General features: G+C 41.0%; 1 protein-coding gene across 1 annotated transcript in view; it reads right to left on the bottom strand.

Annotated features, from left to right (window-relative positions):
• Positions 1-8,102: 8,102 nt before the first annotated feature.
• Positions 8,103-14,688, bottom strand: part of LOC121373111 (deoxyuridine 5'-triphosphate nucleotidohydrolase-like) — a 27,057-nt gene continuing 20,471 nt past the window's right edge. The window contains exons 7-8 of the mRNA XM_041499560.1: positions 13,626-13,696; positions 8,103-8,513 (exon numbers count right to left, since the gene is read on the bottom strand). Of these exons, the coding sequence (XP_041355494.1) occupies positions 8,457-8,513; positions 13,626-13,696 (128 nt within the window). The 3' untranslated portion in view covers positions 8,103-8,456. The remainder of the gene's footprint in view (positions 8,514-13,625; positions 13,697-14,688) is intronic.

The raw sequence follows: 14,688 nt of genomic DNA, 5'->3' as shown, positions 1-14,688 counted from the left end.
AAAATTCGGATTTGAATATGATCTCTTTTTAATATGCTATATATACTGGGTCATAGCCAGAGAGAAAAAAAATGCCGATGCAAACCCTGACGCTGAGGGGCGTGTGTGTGTCTGCAGGCCCTGAGCATTGCGGTGTGGAGTTCGGAAAAATTCCGGACGAGGTAAGCGCCTCGTCTGCCACATGCTGGCTACGCCCCAGATATATATATGTGCCATTTTTTATCAAAAATTATCACTGAAATACCAGTTTGCATTATTTATGCCTATTAGTATGTCTACTGTCCGTATTTTATTGTTACTTTGTAGTTTTATCCTATTAAGTAAGTATTTTATTGTTATTATTATTATTTATTTGTCAAATGTTAAGGGTTAGGTTTAGCTAGATGACGTTGTGTATATTGTGTTGTATGTGTTAAAGGCCTACTGTCACAAATTTAAGAAACTTATTTCTCTAAAAATTGATAATACATGAAAACTACATTAATTTGTGGAAACCAAATTTACCTATCACATCACCTTAACTATGTTGGAGTGAAGTTCATGTCAACCCTCTTGGCAATATTAGTTTTTGAATTATGGACCATATGAAATATCATTAATAGGTGAAGTATAGTGGTTACGTAGATGGTTGAATGAAGTACATTTAGGCACAAATCAAATATATACATGTTTCAGGTAATACTTTGTGAGGCCATTTAATAGGTTAGTGGTTTGTGACAATATGCCTTTAAAGGCTGTGAATTGTTATTGACAGATTTCTAAACTACAATTAAATCATTAAACTATTCTTATTGAAAATGAAATGTGAACAATAAAATTTCAAGATTTCATTAATTTAGTTGTTTTATTTTATTTATTTTTTATTTCCTTTTTTTCTTCTTCTAGGGGCGTGACGTAACCCAGTGGTAAAACACTCACCTGATGTTCAGTCGGTCAAAGATTGATTCCCATCGGTGGGCCCACTGGGCTATTTCTTCTTCCAGTCAGTGCACCATGACTAGTATACGAAAGGCCGTGGTATGTGCTATCCTGTCTTATGAATGGTGCATATAAAATATCTCTTGCTTCTAATGGAATAATGTAGACCCACTAACACTACACATTAATCATCAGGTACTGTACAGAAATTGTGTTGCTAGTACTTGTAGTAGCAATAGCAGTAGTAATAGTAGCAGTAGTAGTACTAATAGGAGTAATAGCAGTAGTAGTAGCAACAGCAGCTGTAGTAGTAGCAGCAGCAGCAGTAGTAGTAGTATCAGCAGCAGTAGTAGCAGCAGCAGCAGTAGTAGCAGCAGCTGTAGTAGTAGCAACAGCAGTTGTAGTAGTAGTAGCAACAGCAGCTGCAGTAGTAGTAGCAGCAGTGATAGGAACAGCAGCTGTAGTAGCAACAGCAGCAGTAGTAGTAATAGCAACAATAGTAGTAGAAGCAGTAGGTAATAGTAGTATCAGTAGGTAGTAGGAGTAGGTAATAGTAGTATCAGTAGGTAGTAGCAGTAGTAGTAGCTGTAGTAGTAGTAACAGCAGCAGCAGTAGTAGTAGCAACAGCAGCTATAGTAGTAGCAATAGCAGTTGTAGTAGTAGTAGTAGCAACAGCAGCAGTGGTAGGAACAGCAGCAGTAGTAGTAGTAGTAGTAGTAGCAACAGCAGCAGCAGTAGGTAATAGTAGTAGCAGTAGGTAATAGTAGTATCAGTAGGTAATAGTAGTATCAGTAGTAGTAGTAGTAGTATCAGTAGGTAGTAGTAGTAGCAGTAGGTAATAGTAGTAGCAGTAGGTAATAGTAGTAGTGGTAGCAGTAGGTAATAGTAGCAGTCGGCAATAGTAGTAGTAACAGCAGCAGTAGATAGTACTAGTAGTAGCAGCAGTAGGTAGTAGCAGTAGGTAATAGTAGTAGCAGTAGGTAGCAGTAGGTAGTAACAGTAGTAGTAGTAGCAGTAGGTAGTAGTAGTAGTAGCAGCAGTAGTAGCAGTAGGTAGTAACAGTAGTAGTAGTAGCAGTAGGTAGTAGTAGTAGTAGCAGCAGTAGTAGCAGCAGTAGGTAGTAGTTGTAGTAGCAGTAGTAGTAGCAGCAGTAGGTAGTAGTTGTAGTAGCAGTAGTAGCAGCAGTAGGTAGTAGTTGTAGTAGCAGTAGTAGTAGCAGCAGTAGGTAGTAGTAGCAGTATGTAGTAGTAGTAGCAGTAGGTAGGATCAGTAGTAGCAGTAGTAGGTAGTAGAAGCAGTAGGTAGGAGCGGTAGGATCAGCAGTAGTAGGTAGGATCAGCAGTAGTAGGTAGTAGCAGCAGTAGGTAGTAGCAGTAGTAGTAGGTAGTAACAGCAGCAGTAGGTAGTAGCAGCAGTAGGTAGTAACAGCAGCAGTAGGTAGGAGCAGCAGTACGTAGGAGCAGCAGTAGGTAGTAGCAGCAGTACGTAGTAGCAGCAGTAGGTAGGAGCAGCAGTAGGTAGTAGCAGCAGTAGGTAGTAGCAGCAGTAGGTAGTAGCAGCAGTACGTAGTAGCAGCAGTACGTAGTAGCAGCAGTAGGTAGGAGCAGCAGTACGTAGGAGCAGCAGTAGGTAGTAGCAGCAGTACGTAGTAGCAGCAGTAGGTAGGAGCGGCAGTAGGTAGGAGCGGCAGTAGGTAGGAGCGGCAGTACGTAGTAGCGGCAGTACGTAGTAGCGACAGTACGTAGGAGCGGCAGTACGTAGGAGCGGCAGTACGTAGGAGCGGCAGTACGTAGGAGCGGCAGTACGTAGTAGCGGCAGTACGTAGTAGCGGCAGTAGGTAGGAGCGGCAGTAGGTAGGAGCGGCAGTACGTAGTAGCGGCAGTAGGTAGGAGCGGCAGTAGGTAGGAGCGGCAGTACGTAGGAGCGGCAGTACGTAGTAGCGGCAGTAGGTAGTAGCGGCAGTACGTAGTAGCGGCAGTAGGTAGGAGCGGCAGTACGTAGTAGCGGCAGTAGGTAGTAGCGGCAGTAGGTAGGAGCGGCAGTAGGTAGTAGCGGCAGTACGTAGTAGCGGCAGTAGGTAGGAGCGGCAGTAGGTAGGAGCGGCAGTACGTAGTAGCGGCAGTAGGTAGTAGCGGCAGTACGTAGTAGCGGCAGTAGGTAGGAGCGGCAGTAGGTAGTAGCGGCAGTAGGTAGGAGCGGCAGTAGGTAGTAGCGGCAGTAGGTAGTAGCGGCAGTACGTAGTAGCGGCAGTAGGTAGTAGCGGCAGTAGGTAGTAGCGGCAGTAGGTAGGAGCGGCAGTACGTAGGAGCGGCAGTACGTAGTAGCGGCAGTAGGTAGTAGCGGCAGTAGGTAGGAGCGGCAGTAGGTAGTAGCGGCAGTACGTAGTAGCGGCAGTACGTAGTAGCGGCAGTAGGTAGGAGCGGCAGTACGTAGTAGCGGCAGTAGGTAGTAGCGGCAGTAGGTAGTAGCGGCAGTACGTAGTAGCGGCAGTAGGTAGGAGCGGCAGTACGTAGTAGCGGCAGTACGTAGTAGCGGCAGTAGGTAGTAGCGGCAGTACGTAGGAGCGGCAGTAGGTAGGAGCGGCAGTACGTAGTAGCGGCAGTAGGTAGGAGCGGCAGTAGGTAGGAGCGGCAGTAGGTAGGAGCGGCAGTACGTAGTAGCGGCAGTACGTAGGAGCGGCAGTAGGTAGGAGCGGCAGTAGGTAGGAGCGGCAGTACGTAGGAGCAGCAGTAGGTAGGAGCAGCAGTAGGTAGGAGCAGTAGGTAGGAGCAGCAGTAGGTAGGAGCAGCAGTACGTAGTAGCAGCAGCAGTAGGTAGCAGCAGCAGTAGGTAGCAGCAGCAGTACGTAGCAGCAGCAGTAGGTAGGAGCAGCAGTAGGTAGTAGCAGCAGTAGGTAGGAGCAGCAGTAGGTAGTAGCAGCAGTACGTAGTAGCAGCAGTAGGTAGGAGCAGCAGTAGGTAGGAGCAGCAGTACGTAGTAGCAGCAGTACGTAGTAGCAGCAGTAGGTAGGAGCAGCAGTACGTAGTAGCAGCAGTAGGTAGTAGCAGCAGTACGTAGGAGCAGCAGTACGTAGGAGCAGCAGTAGGTAGGAGCAGCAGTAGGTAGTAGCAGCAGTACGTAGGAGCAGCAGTACGTAGGAGCAGCAGTACGTAGTAGCAGCAGTACGTAGTAGCAGCAGTAGGTAGTAGCAGCAGTACGTAGTAGCAGCAGTAGGTAGCAGTAGCAGCAGCAGTACGTAGGAGCAGCAGTACGTAGTGGCAGCAGTACGTAGATAACATGAAAGTTAAAGTTTGTTTTGTTTAACGACTCCACTAGAGCACATTTCTTTATTAATCATCGGCTATTGGATGTCAAACATTTGGTAATTCTGACATAAAGTCTTAGAGAGGAAACATGCTACATTTTCCCATTAGTAGCAAGGGATCTTTTATATGCACTTTTCCCACAGACAGGAAACCACATGCCATGGCCTTTAACCAGTTCGGGTGCACTGGATGGAACGAGAAAACCCCCATCCAGGTGAATGGATCCAAAAGATAACATTAAGGCAAAGCATGTCACTGGAAAAAATAATCCACCCTAGAGGTATTGAAATGAGAAGATGTAACCCTAGCGTAGTCAGTGGTGGATCCATTTGGTAAGAGGGGGGAGAGGGAGGTTCCAATGACATGAGACAGAATACCAAGGAAACTTTGGGAGAGGTTTGCATGGGGATCGTAAAAAAAGAAAAGAAAATCCCTGGATTCGCCTCTGGTAGTAAGTAGTCGAGATCCGAAAAACGTGCAGTGGCACAGGCGGAGCAGGAGTTTATACTGGGGGGGGGGGGGGGGGGGGGGGGGGGGGGGGGGGCACCCACCTTTTACTCGTCTTATGGGATGACAGGAAAATAGAAAAGGTGGCAATCGTAGTTTCAGTTTATAAAATACAGTGTGACATATTAAAGTTAAAATTTGTTTTGTTTACAGACACCACTAGAGCACACTGATTTAATAATCATCAGCTACTGGATGTAAAAAAAACCATTTGGTAATTTTGACATAATCTTAAGAGGAAACCCGCTACATTATTTTTTTTCATTAGTATCAAGGAATCTTTTATGTGCACCATCTCACACAGGATAGCACATACCACGGACTTTGATATACCAGTCGTGGTGCACTGGCTGGAATGAGAAAGACTGTCGTGGGCCCACCGACGGCGATCGATCCCATACCAATCGCGCATCACTTACATTCGCTTTTGGCATTAGGCACGCTGTATAAATTATTCATATAGAAATAAATTGTCGATTCTCAGCGCTTTACCACTGGACTACCCCCAGCCCCCACATATCAAAGAGAACTAATTCTTTTAATATCAAAGAAACGACAATGTATTTGCATATGAATAATTTATACAGTACGCCTAATACCAAAAGCGAAAGGAAGAAATGTAGGCTACGTAGATAAAATGCACTGTGGACGAATCGTATAAAAAGCGTTCTCAAATTATTCTTTCGTCTCCCTCCCCCACTCCCCTAAAAAATTATAATCAAAAAATAAAATAAATAAATAAAAATAAAGAAAGAAAGAAAGAATGAAAAAACCCCAAACAAAATCAATAAAAATAAAATAAATGGAAGTTTCTCTTAATGAAATCTGTACAACACGTGAAAAATCTCATTAAAGAGCAGACACAAGTTTTAACCCGTAAAAAGTAGACACTAAGTTTAGTTAATTTACAATCTTGTAACTAATTTGGATAAAGTTAAAATAGAGTGAAATTAGTCTGTGACGTTAAAACAGGAAATGTCCTTAAAAATATATTATAACTCTTAATCAATAAACTGCTACTTCTCAGACACACGTGCGTTTTATAAAATATTAAAAAGATGCATTTTTTGATATTAGAAAGACCAGGATGACACTTCGGTTCGACGAAAATGGATAACCTAAAGAAAATATAAGTAATGTTTGATTTCAGTGATCATAAACGGCTCTGATAGTGAAAATATGTCGAATGAATTGAGCTATTTCTTGTTGCAGCCAGTCCACCAAGATTGGTATATCAAAGGCTGTGGTATGTGCTATCCTGAGATAATGTGAGCGCATGAAAAAGGCAGAGATGAATTTTACTTGTAGAATGCAGGAAATTGCATTTTAGGACGTAGTTTTACAAATTTACGGTAGACCATACCCCCGAATCTCCAAGAAATTTTGCTTTGCACCTTTGATCTCGGTCGCCACCCCCATGTATACTTGTTTCAACCATGGCTGTCGAAAAGAAGTTTATTGGGGGCGCATCCCCTCCGATATTCACAGTGCCCCGAAATATCCAGCGATTAGCAATTAATATATAATATTGCATTTATTCGTTGTTAGTAAGCGACATTTCTGTGCAAGATTTAACCATATCCATATCATGCAAGTTAGTGGCATTTTTTATACTGTAGTATGTGCTCCATTTAAGTGTTGCACCCACTTGCTACTGCCAATTGTGACCATATAAAAAAATTGCATAATTAATACCTCCCACCCCCAGACCCCTTCCTTATCAAAATACATGTGTACTTAAGTTGTGACAATAAATAAATAGCAACGTTCCCTATTGAGTTTTACAGCCTTCTAGTGACCCCTGGCGGATTTCACGCTGGATCAGCCATTGAAAGCCATACCTGTATTTCAACTTTTTTCTCCTAAGGTCTCACTACACAGATGTCATCTGCCATTGAAAGTCATGTTAAATTGCCCAACTTCAAATGAATATTGCCAATAGAACGGAACGGGTTCTTGTTGGCACTAACAACATACACCATTGCGACCATACATTATAATATATGGTCTCACTTATGGGCGTATGGGGTATGGGGACTCTTTGATTTAGGGGGGCTGTTTTGCCCGAATTTGGGGGAGGGGGGGCAGTTACTTAAACGAAAGCACCGGCGGAGACAAAAACTAAATAAAAATACCCCCACACACCTGCATTTATGACTTTTTTAATTATTTAAAAAAAAAGTTAAGATCAGTATTTTTCAAGGGTTGTGGTCATTCAGGGTCTCTTTTTTATTATATAAAGATTATCTATATCTATATATATATATATATATACATACATACATACACCACACATATATATGTATGTATATATATGTATATATATATGTATGTATGTATGTATGTATATGTATCTCCAACCAAACGTAAAGTTTATTTTGTTTAACGACACGACTAGAACACAATGATTTATTAATCATCTACTATTGGAAGTCAAACATTTGAAATTCTGAGTCTTAAAGACAGGAAACCAGCTACATTTTTTTCATTAATAGCATGGAATCTTTTATATGCACCATCCCACAAACAGAATAACACATTCCACGGCCTTTGATATACCAGTCGAGGGGTGAACTCTGGTCAGGCAGACGATATGTAATATGGATCTAGATGGAACTATTAGACAAGAGATGAAAAGTTCAGAGATTTATTCACCCATTCTGTGGGTCCAAAAACAGGCCTCTTCCTAAAAGAAAAAAACCCCCTGGAAATTACCAATTTATGTACTAAAATATATACATTTAATTATGCCTGTTGTGATAAATTATTTAACAGTGACATCACTCAGTTGCCTGAAAAAATATCCAATGTATTATTTACTTAAGCTAATTTTCCCAAACCGGTTGGACATTGGACCATGGCAAAAAAAATCCCTGAAGTGGGTTACAAAAGTAAAGTCTGGAAATTTTAATATTAGTGGCCATGCCTTAAGATTAGTCTGGCAATCGTTGACAATAACGCAGCTCCCATTCAGAATGCATGCAAAACCCGGAAAAACACCAATCTCGTCAGGAACCTGGCAATAAATATCCCTGAAGTGAGTTACAAAAAAAAAAAAAAAGAGAAAAAAGTATGTAAATTTTAATATTAGTAGCCAGGTACTGAAATTGTTCTAAGATTAGGATTAGATAATCCTTGTGACAATGGTCTAAAGTGGAAGCCTCCATTCAGAATGCATGCAAAGCAGCAACCGTAAACTTAACCATATTCACAAGTTTTGGACACAGAAAATAGAATATTTAGGACCAAAAACCCAGAAAAAACCCCTGATCAGATGATTAAAGATGTGCAATTCCCCATATATGCAGAACATTTTCATCCCTTCAGTAGATCTCATGGGTCAAATTTACAAACAAAATAACAAATACTAAGTCATTTGCAACTTTTTAATATTGAAATGTGCATCTACAAATCAGGCATGTGCGTATGTGTGTGTGTGTGTGTGTTTGACGGTGCATATGCACCCCCCAAATTTGCAAAGGTCCACAATTTTCCATCAAATTTAGATAACAGTGAGGGTTTTTTTAAGTTGTTTGAGTGTGTTTTTTAAAAGACATTTGTTGGTCCCATCGTGAGGAATTCACACACACACACACACCCTAAAAATACTGCATAGTAAATGCATAATTTCAGCAGCTAAGTAAAAAGTCAGTTATAGACATAATTTCGACCAATCTTGGCGAGCAGAATAGTTTTTCATCACATCCAATGAACATGATTTTTTTTTCATTTCTGGCCCGTTGATCCAAAACCACCATGTCCTCTGTCCGTGTCATCCAGTTTCTGGAAGACAAAAAGTAAAAATAAGCATTCACAGAACATTTTGTTTTTAAAATATAGATTAGCAATATATCTAGTCATCTGAAAATTGATTAGCAACTAGGCTACTGTTTAATCGCTGAAACTTGTCTAGCTAATTGAGAAGCGATACTGAAAAAAAAAAAATCCTGGCATTCTAAGAGTACTGTTAGCAATACTCTGGGCCTAACAAGGCTTAGTGCCACCTAAGTTCAAGGGCCATAACTCTATGAAAAATGGGTAAACCACCATTAGAGTGAAAAGTTGATGATACATAACAGGCCATTAAAAAAGAAAAAGAAAAAAGAGTTCAGAAAACTATATGTGTGACAGACAGAGACGAAACCTAGTCACCTCCAGTTGGATCCAGCCATTGCACCACGACTGGTACATCAAAGGCTGTGGTATGTGCTATCCTGTCTATGGGATGGTGCATATCAAAGATCCCTTGCTGCTTATTGAAAAGAGTAGCCCACGAAGTGGCAACAGCGGGTTTCCTCCCTCAATATCAGTGTGGTCATTAACCATATATCCGTAAATAAAATGTGTTGAGTGTGTCGTAAAATAAAACATTTACTTCCTTCCTTCCTCCAGTAGGACTGGTAGGAGACTAAAAAAAAAAAACAAGATGAAGAAAGTTTATAAATCTGAACGATGAAACCATTAAAAAAGTTAGTTTGTTTTGTTTAACAACACCACTAGAGCACACTGATTTATTATTAATCATCGGCTATTGGATGTCAAACATTTGAAACACTTAAAAGGACTGTCTCGATTTTGCTGCCACTATGAACTTTCTGACTAATAAAATATTTTAATGACTAACATTACTAAAATGGATAAGAGATTTTCAATTGGAATATCAGTGGAAGGAAGTAAAGAAATGTTTTATTTAACGACGCACTCAACACATTTTATTTACGATTATATGGCGTCGACATGATTAAAGACCTCACAGATATTGAGAGGAAACCAGCTGTCGCCACTACATGAGCTACTCTTCTCTATTAGCAGCAAGGGATCTTTTATATGCACCATCCCATAGACAGGATAGCACATACCACAGCTTTGATATACCAGTCGTGGTGCACTGACTGGAGCGTGAAATAGCCCAATGGGCCCACTGAAAGGGATTGATCCCAAACCGACCACTCATCAAGCAAGCGCTCTTACACTGGGCTACGTTGCTGGAATATCAGTGGATGTATTTTCAATGGTTTTCTGGTCATCCTAATGTTTACATACCGGCCTCGGTGGCGTCGTGGCAGGCCATCGGTCTACAGGCTGGTAGGTACTGGGTTCGGATCCCAGTCGAGGCATGGGATTTTTAATCCATATACCGGACTCCAAACCCTGAGTGAGTGCTCCGCAAGGCTTAATGGTTAGGTGTAAACTACTTGCACTGACCAGTGATCCGTAACTGGTTCAACAAAGGCCATGGTTTGTGCTATCCTGCCTGTGGGAAGCGCAAATAAAAGATCCCTTGCTGCCTGTCGTAAAAGAGTAGCCTGTGGCAACAGTGGGTTTCCTCTCCAATTCTGTGTAGTCCTTAACCATGTCTGATGCCATATAACCGTAAATATAAAAATGTGTTGAGTGCGTCGTTAAATAAAAACATTTCTTTCTTTCCTAATGTTTACAAGTACCGGATTTGGTCTACCAATAATTTTGTACATCTAAAAATACATATACTGTATTATTGAATAAAATTATGAAGATTGGCCTAGTACCAAGACTAGGATCATCAGAAAGACATTTAATATACAGCCACTGATATTTTATGCAGAATTTCTTTTATTTAATTTCCATAATTAGTCACTAAAATGTCTCTGTTAGTGTTAAAGTGTGTTTGTTTTGTTTAATGACACCACTAGAGCACAATGATTTATTAATCATCGGCTACTGGATGTCAAACATTTAGTAACTTAGACATATAGTCTTAGAAAGGAAACCTGCTACAATTAGTACCAAGGGATCTTTTATATGCACCATCCCACAGACAGGATAGCACATACCACGGCCTTTGTGGTACACTGGCTGGAACGAGAAATACCCCAATGGGCTCACTGATGGGCTCGATCCTAGACCAACGGCACATCAAGCAAGTGCTTTACCTCTGGGCTAAGTCATGCCCCCCCCCCCCCCCCCCCCCCCCCCCAGTGTTAGTCAACAACATTTAACTAGTGTTTAGAATCAGTAGGAATTTCATCATCAATTATAACTGTTCGGATTACACAATTGGTTAGAATTATATGAACATAAGAACGATTTGAATTATAAGGACCATGTACTTCAGTGATAGAAATAAGTAGAATTTTTCAGTAGTCCACCAGACAAGTATATTTACCAATATACTTATCCATCAATAATTATACTTGTCCAATAAGTTGTTAGTTTTATTCAGGAGCAAGGACAATGTTTTTGATTGCTCAAAATGAAACAGCATTATATATTTTTACTTGTCGTTTCGACAACCACTAATGCACATTTTGCTTGTCCCAGCAGATTATCACTTGTCAGGACAAACAGATAAGTGCTTATTTCGAACATTTTACTTATTGTTGTGTTGACGATATCGACTACAAATGACTAATTTTACCTTTAATATCTATTTAATATCTTTTTTTTCTTTACATACACATGAAAACAATTATCAGGGCTCGAAACTTGCCAAAACATATGGTGCCCCCAAAAATAATAATGGATGTTGGCAAATTATGGTAAGAAAACCACGAACCACGAGAAAGATTTTAATGTGGAATAAATATATGCAATACAGATATTAATAGAGGCTCATATGTTATAGCTCTAAAGAAGATTGCCCAAATATTATTAGGGCGAATAAACGCCATTATTTTTTAATATTCAAGTCGCCCAAATGGGACATTGGTCGCATTAGCGACCTAGCCACAGGCCATTTTGAGCACTGACTATTGTTATCGCAAAACCATTGTAGGCAATGATGTTACTACACACACTATAGCCTACGATGGGTTTATGATATCATAGGGCTATGTTAAACAAATGTTGATAAAGTCACTAACTCTCTCAGAAACTTTGGCTGGTACTGTATGCATTTTAGTAACACAGCAGAAAATTTCCACCAGACCAGACAAAGAGGGCTATTGACTTTGTCGCACCTTGGTTTGTGTTAAGATAGCTTCAGTATACACATTTGTACCACTGTTTTTCAGGTATGTGATTTGGTATTCTTAACAAAAGCTGAAAATGTTCTATTATACAAAAGCGCAGTGATTTCTTTGACTGGTCATCAATCTTGTATCGCGGTACACTGTCTACAGGTAAGCGAACAGGCATTAAGAAAATAGTTTAGTGCAATAATAAAAAAAACCCTGAAAATAAAGGAAAATGGGATTTTTTTATGAAAACATTTTCACGGATATATTTTACATAAAAGATTTTTTTTTTAAAGCGGAATTCCGCTAAAAGGTGGAAGAATCACATGCCTGGTTTTCAAGTCAAATACATTTGACTTGAAAACCATAATATTATCATCGCATTTTGTTCATTTTGCACCCTGAACCCAAGACAACATCCATTATCCCATTAACGAGTTGAAATGTACACACATATATATACTCTTCAAAAAAAGAAACGCAAAAGGGTACAAATGGGTTATAACTCCGATTTTATGTTTCCTACCAGTTCATGCTTTGTGAATATAAGGTCATTGCATGTCCCAAACACATTCCCACGGTTACATTCGATAAAACGCAGCTACTGTACAATAAAGTTCCAAAATGTGAATATTCGTAAAAACGCAGCCACGTGCAAACCATGTCACCACTGCACGTGCGTTGTCTGCACGTGCAACATGAACACCGACAGTATAAAAGTGCAGGGTGTTCGCTTGCCTGGCCTCTGTATCTGGCCGACAGTTGACAATCCAGGACATGCCACGTCTCAGTGAAACGCAGAGAAACAATGCCATCGGCCGACTAGACGCAGGCGAATCCAGAACGGCCGTTGCCAGGGCATTCCATGTGTCCCCAAGCACCATCTCCAGACTGTGGGACCGTTACCAGCAACATGGATCAACACGTGACCTCCCTAGATCCGGTCGACCACGGGTCACTACCCCCGGGCAGGACCGCTACGTCCGGGTACGCCACCTTCGGGAACGATTGACTTTTGCCACCTCCACAGCCGCAGCAATACCAGGTTTGCGCAGGATATCCGATCAGACCGTACGGAACCGCCTACGTGAGGTAGGAATTCGTGCCAGACGTCCAGTTCGAGGTGTCATCTTAACACCACAACACCGTCGACTCCGACTGCAGTGGTGCTAGATTCATCGACAATGGCCTCAACTGCGATGGAGACAGGTGTGGTTCAGTGACGAGTCCCGATTTCTGCTCCGACGTCATGATGGAAGATGTCGCGTGTATAGGCGTCGTGGTGAACGTTATGCGGCAAACTGTGTGCAGGAAGTGGACAGATTCGGCGGGGGTAGTGTCATGGTGTGGGCAGCCATCTCACACACTGGCAGAACTGACCTGTCCACGTGCAGGGCAACCTGAATGCACAGGGCTACATTGACCAGATCCTCCGGCCACACATCGTTCCAGTTATGGCCAACGCGACGCCTCACACAGCACGTCTCACAACGGCTTTCCTACAGAACAACAACATTAATGTCCTTCCTTGGCCATCGATATCACCGGATTTGAACCCAATTGAGCATCTATGGGACGAGTTGGACCGACGCCTCAGACAGCGACAACCACAGCCCCAGACCCTGCCCGAGCTGGCAGCAGCCTTGCAGGCCGAGTGGGCCACCATCCCCCGGGACGTCATCCGTACTCTGGTTGCTTCAATGGGCAGGCGGTGCCAGGCAGTTGTCAACACACGCGGAGGCCACACCCGGTATTGACTCCAGATGACCTTGACCTTGGTGGTGTGTCCTATCACTTACTCACAATGGACTAGAGTGAATTGTGAACAATCCTGCAACATTTGGTAATTATCGGACTCACCATTCAATAATTAAATCAATTCTCCAAATGTTACGACAATGTGGTTTTGCGTTTCTTCTTTTGAAGAGTATAGCATTAGATAATACAGAAATATACATACAATTTTCTCCACAAGAGCCGGGATGAAAATTCGCTCACATATCAGTTGTGCAATACGATCACCTTTCTTCACTGCAAGTCAAAATATTTTTTTTCGAAAGATGAGAAAGAAGACGACATTAAAAAATAAATTTTTCCCTGTGTCAAAAATAATCTTTATGTCTACATATACTTGAGCACCACACTAATCTAAAAGAATTTTTTGTTTTAAGTTTGTTTTTAAAGTTTTTTTTTTTTTTTTTTTAATGACACCACTAGAGCACATTGATTTATTAATCATCAACTACTGGATGTCAAACATTTGATAATTTTGACATATAGTCTTAGAGGAAACCTGCTAGATTTTTCCATTAGTAGCAAGGGATCTTTTATACATGTAGGCAACATCCCACACACAGCATACGGCCTTTGATATACTCGTAATGGTGCACTGGCTATAATGAGAAATCGCCCAATGGGCCCACCGACAGGGATCGATCCCAAACCGACCGCACATCATGTGAGTGCTTTTACCACTGGGAAACGTCCTGCCCCACCTACCCTATTTAAAAAGACTTTAAAAAATCAGCTTTCTCCCATTTAAACTTACACTTGTATTGGGATAACAGTTTAAAAAATCAGCTTTCTCCCATTTAAACTTACACTTGTATTGGGATAACAGTTTAAAAAATCAGCTTTCTCCCATTTAAACTTACTTGTATTGGGATAACAGTTTAAAAAATCAGCTTTCTCCCATTTAAACTTACACTTGTATTGGGATAACAGTTTAAAAAATCAGCTTTCTCCCATTTAAACTTCACTTGTATTGGGATAACAGTTTAAAAAAAAAACAGCTTCTCCCATTTAAACTTACACTTGTATTGGGATAACAGTTTAAAAAATCAGCTTTCTCCCATTTAAACTTACTTGTATTGGGATAACAGTTTAAAAAATCAGCTTTCTCCCATTTAAACTTACACTTGTATTGGGATAACAGTTTAAAAAATCAGCTTTCTCCCATGTAAACTTACACTTGTATTGGGGATAACAGTTTAAAAAAAACCAGCTTTCTCCCATTTAAACTT

Source organism: Gigantopelta aegis, chromosome 5 (genome assembly GCF_016097555.1).
Source record: "Gigantopelta aegis isolate Gae_Host chromosome 5, Gae_host_genome, whole genome shotgun sequence".
Classification (NCBI taxonomy): domain Eukaryota; kingdom Metazoa; phylum Mollusca; class Gastropoda; order Neomphalida; family Peltospiridae; genus Gigantopelta; species Gigantopelta aegis.
The sequence above is the reverse complement of the archived record's forward strand: the minus strand, read 5'-3'. Positions and strand labels throughout refer to the sequence as shown.